The following is an 8,141-nucleotide window of genomic DNA, read 5'->3' on the forward strand; positions in this document are numbered from 1 at the left end:
TGTTTTCCTACGATGATTTCAAGCCCGACCGTACTATGCAGCTAATGTACACTCATCCAGCGTAACCTCGCTCCGTAAATACACGTGCAGCACTTGCTATGTATATCAGCCTTAATCGTATTCCGGCAAAGAACTAAATTTTGTTGCTCCCTTGCACATCTCTTAATTGCTTTTGCAATTTCTGTATGATAATGTAAGCAATGAGAACTTGACGAGATTGCTAGCGAGAGTTCAAGCCCCTCAAAGAAATAAACAACGCTACACGCGCTCTGTTCTGCGCATACGCGTATTTTCTTTCGCGTAATCAGTTTATGAATATATCGCAAGATACGTACAGAAATCTTGATAGAATCGAGCCGTCTTTCTGCATATATCAATATTAATCAGAAGCCAACTCTCTGCGTGTATTAGAACAAGAAATATTACTCCAAAGATTTATGCTCGGTTTTCACCACCTAAAATTATAATGTTTAAGATTTTTTAAATATTTTCAAGGAGCTATTCATATATTAACTAAAACAGCAAACATTATTCTATTGTTATCCTAGTATATTTTTAAGAATCTAAATTTTAATATATTATATGAATATAAATATTAAATGTATATAATAATAAAACACAAATGTGTGCGTGCGTGCGTGTGTATTATCTCTCTTGTTGCTCATATAAATCTTTCAAAATTTTCTAATATTATAATACCTAATAGAAATCGTGTTAAGAAATACTGAAGTCATGTAAAATTATTCTGCGTCATGTCTTCTTATTTACGTAGTAGCATTATGTTATTACGTGACACAACTTACCTGTGAATCATCATCTTCGATTACATCGGAAATATTATGCTTCTCGAGTATATTCTGCAGCGAATAAATAATCTTCTGTTTCTGATCAGCGCAACATGAAGTACAAGTATCGCTCGTGCAGACATGCTCCTGTAACTGAAAATAATAGTTTTTTGTATTTTATCATATACATGAGAAAGATATAAATATCTTAAATTGCACGTATATTGAGACACATTTGCGATACATGCTGGTATCTAAATCTTTACATGTAACTATTAATGATAATTTAATAATAATTAACTTATAACAATAATACATAAAAAATATACATGTTATTGTTATTGCATAACAACAATTCAATTTTTTCATATATTCATTTGTGACCACGTATATATTTCTACCCAATGAGCTTACAGGATAAAAATTGTAACTGTAACAAAATCAGGAAGAAGCCAAGGTCCAAAGAGTGATTTTCCTTCAAGAGTTTTAAGGTTTGACATGAGTTGTACATGTGCTATTGAAGAACTCTACACATTCGCATGTCTGTTCAAAGAAACGATACCTCTAACGCTTCCAGGATGCTTTGTTTGGCTTCGTTCAGAATCTTGTTCAAGTTATCGAATTCCTCGCACTTTTTTCGCACTTCCATCAGGACTTTCTCCCGGGCCTTTTTGGTCTCCTGTAAATGTCGCTCGAGAACCTTCACTTTCTCTTCCGACTCCGTGCATCTCGCCTTGTATTCACTCATTATTTGCTCGTAATTGCCGAGTCTCATGTTCTCACGTTGTATTCGACCGTATTCGAGGACCGTGTCCACGTGCTCTTCGGCGAGATCATGCATCGCACGTCTGTACTTTATTACATCTTCCTGCGCTATTTTGGCTTCGCCTTCGAGCAATTCGCACTGCAACCTGAGTGTACGATCGGTTTCTTTGCATTGCGCGCTCTTTCTTTCCAGATCCTGGCAAATCTTCAACATCGAATTCAACTCGTGATTCAACGCGATGTTCCTCCTGACTGTGTTATGCATCATGTCTGCTATGCGAATATTGGTCGCTTCTTTGAATTCTCGAGCGAGCTGCCTCAATCGTTCCTCCATCTCCTTCTGCATTCTACAATACATAGGATTTGTCTGATGTTAAAGTATATTAAACAATATTATATAATATATATATATATATAAATATATTAAAATAAAAAAATTAAGCGATAAAATAATTTGTTAAAAATTATTTCCAAGGCATGTAAACCTTGAAGAATAAAGATATAAAGATAAGACTGCACAACTTCTGAAAACTATTGTTATTCAGACGTGACATTTGCGATAATAAAAAGCTATTGATTAATTTGTTTACTTAGCCTTAGTAACAATGACTGATTTTTCTGTTTCATAAAGCGTCGTCTTGTGTACTTCCTCTTGTTTCGCCATTTCTTCCTCTTGTATCTCAAACTTACGCATTAAATCCAAGCGGGCTAATCTCCAATCCTCCAACGCATTCAGCTTCCCAGCTGATATAAAGTAACAGAACATGCAATTTTTCGTATGGCCTTTTCTCTGCTCTTTTATCGTGACAATTTTATACCTGCAAGTTTTACTTCAGCGCTCAGATTACTTTCCATAGTACGGTACTCTTGTTCCATCGCATTTTCTTTCTTTTTATACTCTGCTTGCTCCTGCTTTCTCAATTCTTCCATGGCCGATAAACGTTCGTTTAGTTCGCGAGCTTCTTCTATTCTTCCCTCCAAGTCTCGTTTTAAATGCGCCACAACATCGGATCGATCCTCTTTCAACTGCTCGTACTTCTTCGTCAAATTCTTTACCTCGATTTCAAGCTCCTCATTTCGACTGCGTAGCCTTAAAATATCGGGAGGGACACATCATTAAATTCAAATTAGAAAGAAAGAAAAATCAAAGTGCCAGCCTCAATCTTAATGAACAAACCGTGACAGTTGTCTATTGTTGTCTAGAATTTGTTGTTCGTAAGATACCGTTTCTCGTTCGTTTAAACACTTTTTCCGTACTTTCTTCTCTTTGTCACCTCCACGTTTCTTCTTTTTAAACATCTTTTTATTTTTATACGCTACTTAAGCGTTCTCTGTGTATAAAATGTGTTATGTTTTGAAATTTTTTATTAATTCATCTTAAATTACTTTTATATCAGAAATATACGTCGTAGGAAATCGAAATTTAATAAAAAGTCGAGTCAAGAAGATTTTTAAATTCGATTGAAATTACTGCATTGTCTCCACTGTTCGGTACACAACGTCAAATATCGATGCAACTTCTGATTTAGCGTATTTCCGTTCCTCTGTTGCCATAGAGACAACAAAACCAAATATATCTTCCATGGTTCAAAAAGAACGTAATATATCTTACAAGTAATTATTTTCCATAATTCTTTTTACATTATATCTTCTATAAAAATATAAATGCATGACTACCATGAGTATGAGGTATATGCGTGAATAAATGTCAACACAATATGAGTAACATAAAATATCAATTAAAATAACAATTCTTATACAACAATAAAGATCTATTACATAAGAAAATATTAACGAATAATAACAAATAATACTACATATTTATATACAGGATATTCCAACTATTCTAATCTACTAATGTTGTTTTAAATATTAATTACGTTTGCTTCAATTAATATAATTCGACAATAATATAATAGAACAAAGAAATAAATTTGTAAATAAAGATATTGTTTAAATTTGTATTTTAATTTTACTCATTATAATATTGTAAGCTATATCATAAACTCTGGTATATCCTATATATAATGCAATAGAACAAGTTGTAAATAAGAATACGTAATGTAAGAAATATTTCCATACTTGGCATATATATATGTATATATATATATATATACTACATATCAATAACATTTACACGTTTCTAACATTTTCATTTCACTCAATTTTAGCATATATACAATCCAATCTATTTGCACAATTACAATTATTTACACAGCCACTGCAATATCGTGCACAAAAATCGTAATATTCTTTGGCAATAAAACAATTTTATTAGATAAATAATCAACAACCTTTTAATTCGTATTTTATGTTACAGCAATATTTTGTAATATTTTAATATGTATCATGTGTAATCTAAGATAATTACAAACGTGTCACTGAAAAAAGTTATATATATATATAAGTGATTTACAAAACCATCATAAAATAAGATTATTGCAAAGGTAGTCAAATTTATAAGAAAGTTATATTTATATTTATAAGAAAATATGATATACAGAATTGCAAATTTTTGAATAAATTTGACTGTTTTGCAAAAAGAGGAAACTCTAAATATGTAATAAACCCGTTCATTTATGGACAATATTCCTACTCACATGATATACATTGTGTTGTGAGCTTAATAATGGAACTTTATAAACTAGGAACTAAGCTTAGAGTCCACACATTAGCATACGAGAACTAACCAAAGTAATTTATATTAAAAAATCACCAATTATCAGTTATGGCATTATATAACTTTCAACAAATTTAGGAGTAATCTCCGAGTTAGAAGTAAATTACTATGATATATACATTTAACGCACTGAAATATTGAACTCGAGGTTACTCAACTTGCGCCATAGGAAGGATGTTATCAAAAATGATGTTCCAATATGAATCTCTTATAAAATTCTTTCCAAGCTTAGTCTAGAAAAATCTATGTATAAAGTATATAATAAGACTAAGCATTCCTGTGAGAAATCCAATAAGATATAAATCCCAGTTTTGTCCAAGCAATTGATCCCATTTATCCAATTGATCGACTAAACTGAATTCTTGTAGGTAATCGAAGCCGAAGAGGAAAGAAAGTTTGATCAAAGCTAGTGCTACAGGTATTCGCGCGTCAGGACTAGCATCCGCAGCTAAATCGTAGCATCGTTTAGCTAAATGTCGGTCTTTAGCTAAACCTAGACCGCGTTCATGCATGTATCCCAAGTTGAACATTGCCTGAGCATTGTGTTGTTGTTCGGATGCCGAACGGTAATGACTCGCAGCAACTTCATAATCAACTTTTGTTCCTCTGCCGTAATAATGCGCATCTCCAAGTTTTACCTGAAGTAAAATAGAAGTTATTTCATGTTGAAGTACAAAGGTAAATTTTTCAACTTCGATTTGTACACCCACCTGCGCAGCGGAATAGCCTTGTGCAGCAGCTCGTGCCCATAATGCCAAAGCTCTAACCAAGCCTTGCTCTTCCGATAAAATACCAGTTTCTCCTCTATCTAAAATGAATGCTGCGTTACTCTGTGCAACCTCATAACCCATTTCGGAAAACAGGGCGTAATTGAGGAATCCTTCGTTCACTCTGCCGTCTCTATAATCAGAATGTGCGACCATCAATTGGTCGCTCCACTTTCCTCTTTCGGCAACGTTTTTCATTAATTCCACGGCTGTCGGACAACTTCTCATCATTCCAGTGCCAGTGGCATGCATCTGAGCAAGATTATAGTATGCTAATACATGACCGGACTGACTAGCTAAATTAAAATACTTATTTGCCATTTTGTAATCTCGCCTCACGCCTATACCACCTAAAAATGAATTCAAGTATAACAAAGTAGTAGACGATTATTTATGTGAACAAGAGATGACAGAATAATTATGCAAATATAAATACATATACTTACTGAAATACATATTGCCTAATTGCAACTGTCCATCAACCCAACCTTGTTCTGCAGCTTGACTGAAATATTGCAACGCTTTACCAGTATTTCTTTCTACTCCCATTCCGTATAAGTACATCAGACCCAATCCACTCTGGCCTACTGGATTGCCTAATTCTGCAGCTTTCTTGAAATATTTATACGCTGTTTCATTGTCCTGCTTAACGATATCACTTCCTTCTAAATAAATCTGCAAATAGAAAACATGTGAAAGGAATATCATATAATTGGAATATATTTGACAACCATGCAACTTTGTATATAATATTATAGATATAAATATTGTTGTTAAAATTTTTCATTTTACCTTTCCAAGGAATGCCATAGCTACTGGATTGCCAGCGTCAGCAGCATGTTGAAAATACTGCACCGCTCTTTCGTGATCCAGAGGAACTCCTCTACCTCCTTGATAATGAAGTTGTCCAAGTCCAACTTGTGCCTGAGTATCGCCTTTTTTGGCTAACAATTGATAGTACTCTATTAAATCTTGATCAAAAATTCCGGAAGTATATCCTGGATTTTCATGCTCGTCTAAGAGTCGAACCCGTTGAACTACCGGACCACCACTCAGCGAGACTTCTTCCGCAACCTTCTTCGCTACCTTTCGATAAAAGTCTAAAGCACGTTCACAAGAGGCTGGTGTTGTTACACCTGCCCAATTACGATATCCCATCACCATTTGAGCACGAACATCACCACCGAGAGCAGCTACAGTATAATGAAGTAAAGCTTTTGCTTGAGATGCATTAACTCCACCAATACCGATTGCATACAAAAATCCCATTCCCTGTGTATAAATATAAGAAAATTGATTATAAAATTCTGCCAAAATTTAATGTTACTTATTATGTACGTACCATATGAGCAGATGGGAGTCCAGTATCCGCAAGTTCTTTGAATATTTTAAATATATTAGGTATGTCGTTAATAGCCACTTCCAGAGTAGTCGAACCCAAGGGAGACCCAAGTAATCTTGCCCATGTCAATATAGATTTTGCCTCACGATGGCCTAACTTTGCTGCTTCAACGAGCAATCTATAACCCTCTTCTTTGTTAGCGCGCATCGCATTTATGATACTTTCTGCTTTCTTAAACAATTGTTCGGCTAAAAAAAAATTTATTACAGCAAAGATCATTAAGAAATAACACAAATAAAATTTTATTGTGTCATCTGATAAGAACAAAGCGTGTCTAAATTTAACGTACCTGCTTGTTGTTCCACTGACAATGGCTCTTGGACCTCCTCCTCGAGCGTTTCATACAGCTCTTGAGCTTCCCAGGATTCCATATCCTCTTCATCCAATGGTCTCTCATGTAAAACTATAGAGTCTGTATCTTTCGTCTGAGCTATCATAGTCTTCATCCATACGTTCCTTGTACCCGGATTCTCCAGGGTCTCCTTGTTGGCGGTCTCCGTCTTGCTCTCCCCATCCTCCTTTTTACCAGTCTGCTTGTTGATCTTCTCATAGATCGGATCGGACGTCGGTACGAGCTTCATTATCGTGTCACGTAGAGCACTCAGCTCGCGCAGTTGTTCGAAGGCATTCTCGATATCCTCGATCGCGACCTCCTCCTCCGTTTCTTCATTAGTATTCGACTTCTGCGTGATATCGCCGCGTTTCTTCGAACCAGTCTCCAGTTCCGCGGTGCTCAGGAGAAACAACGCTAGGAGCGGCAGGAACACCATCCTCCCGTTGGACTTCATAGCTTCGGCGAGAATTCAAACGCGAGACCTCATTACAAACCTATAAACGCCGGTGACCTTAACGTGCTCATCGCCCTCTCGGGTACGCGGTTATACGAGAGACGCGCGATTGATCGCATTTGACACGTACATACGTGGACATTCGCGAGAGCCGTCTCGCCTCTTCGACCAATTACGTCATTAGGACACGTCAATACACATCTTCCCGCGGCCGACGGATGTCAACAAAAACAGTAGGCTCGCGATCGACCAAACGAGGACTCGTCACGAGTCGTGTGTACACGCGTTATTATACACCACGCGGGAAAACATTCGTCGAGTCAGCTGTTCACCGCTAAAAGCGTGCAATCGCCATAATAAACGTGGCTTCACCGCACTCACGTCGTCCGTGCCGCACACGAATGCGTATTACACCTGATTACACCTTGTTTACACCGCGCAGTAGCGACGTATCCTCACCACGTCTGCTCACGTCCACCGCGTTCACCGTCGACCACCGTCGACCACCGACTGAATCAAATCAAGTAAAATAGGTTTTTTTTCTCGATATATTAACAATTCTGATGTTATTTGTATATCCTTTGTCTCCACTCAGAACGCGTACGATGGAACGACGTAATGTTTTGCGTTTTAGATTCTATTAGATAAGGATAGATAAGTAGAGGAAAAAATGATGATAATAATAATAATAGTATCGTCTTCTGACGAAATTAATTAAGCCTCTGAGTTGCCCCAACTGCACTTTGTAGAAGTTGGCAGGCAGATTTATAAAAGTTATAGGTTAGCCGTTCAACAAGTTTTACTCCGATTGTATTCGTGAACGCGCTTTGAACGAGAATATGATATTTTGTTTTTCGAAGTTTCATAAAAATTGAAACATTTCAGAATTCGAATAACGATTTTTTATACGAGAAGCAAAGAGTACGTGACAATCGCACAATCGTTGGCAACCAT

The 8,141-nt window shown here is 36.2% G+C and overlaps 2 protein-coding genes across 2 annotated transcripts; both read right to left on the reverse strand.

Annotated features, from left to right (window-relative positions):
* Positions 1-375: 375 nt before the first annotated feature.
* LOC108767340 (golgin subfamily A member 4) lies at positions 376-3,070 on the reverse strand. Its single transcript, XM_018517150.1, has 6 exons — positions 2,728-3,070; positions 2,369-2,640; positions 2,141-2,294; positions 1,348-1,897; positions 804-938; positions 376-455 (listed from the first exon to the last, which is right to left on the reverse strand). The coding sequence occupies exons 1-6, from the start codon at positions 2,847-2,849 to the stop codon at positions 423-425; spliced, it is 1,266 nt and encodes a 421-aa protein (XP_018372652.1). The 5' UTR covers positions 2,850-3,070; the 3' UTR covers positions 376-422.
* A 1,393-nt stretch (positions 3,071-4,463) lies between these two features.
* On the reverse strand, positions 4,464-8,141 carry Hrd3 (HMG-coA reductase degradation 3). The gene is made up of 6 exons (XM_018516939.1): positions 6,689-8,141; positions 6,340-6,587; positions 5,790-6,269; positions 5,444-5,672; positions 4,941-5,347; positions 4,464-4,868 (listed from the first exon to the last, which is right to left on the reverse strand). The coding sequence occupies exons 1-6, from the start codon at positions 7,185-7,187 to the stop codon at positions 4,464-4,466; spliced, it is 2,268 nt and encodes a 755-aa protein (XP_018372441.1). The 5' UTR covers positions 7,188-8,141.

Source organism: Trachymyrmex cornetzi, unplaced genomic scaffold (assembly GCF_001594075.2).
Source record: "Trachymyrmex cornetzi isolate Tcor2-1 unplaced genomic scaffold, Tcor1.1 scaffold67, whole genome shotgun sequence".
Classification (NCBI taxonomy): Eukaryota; Metazoa; Arthropoda; class Insecta; order Hymenoptera; family Formicidae; genus Trachymyrmex; species Trachymyrmex cornetzi.

What these genes read in the sequence shown, in the direction of transcription:
- LOC108767340 (XM_018517150.1), bottom strand. Translation starts at nt 2,849, where the DNA reads ATGTTTAAAAAGAAGAAACGTGGAGGTGACAAAGAGAAGAAAGTACGG. An exon ending in AACAATAGACAACTGTCACG is followed by an intron (nt 2,641 to 2,727) that starts GTTTGTTCATTA and finishes CGATATTTTAAG; the next exon opens with GCTACGCAGTCGAAATGAGG. An exon ending in GCATCCTGGAAGCGTTAGAG is followed by an intron (nt 939 to 1,347) that starts GTATCGTTTCTT and finishes TATTATTTTCAG; the next exon opens with TTACAGGAGCATGTCTGCAC.
- Hrd3 (XM_018516939.1), bottom strand. Translation starts at nt 7,187, where the DNA reads ATGAAGTCCAACGGGAGGATGGTGTTCCTGCCGCTCCTAGCGTTGTTT. An exon ending in GACTCCCATCTGCTCATATG is followed by an intron (nt 6,270 to 6,339) that starts GTACGTACATAA and finishes ATTTATACACAG; the next exon opens with GGAATGGGATTTTTGTATGC. An exon ending in AAGGCTATTCCGCTGCGCAG is followed by an intron (nt 4,869 to 4,940) that starts GTGGGTGTACAA and finishes ATTTTACTTCAG; the next exon opens with GTAAAACTTGGAGATGCGCA.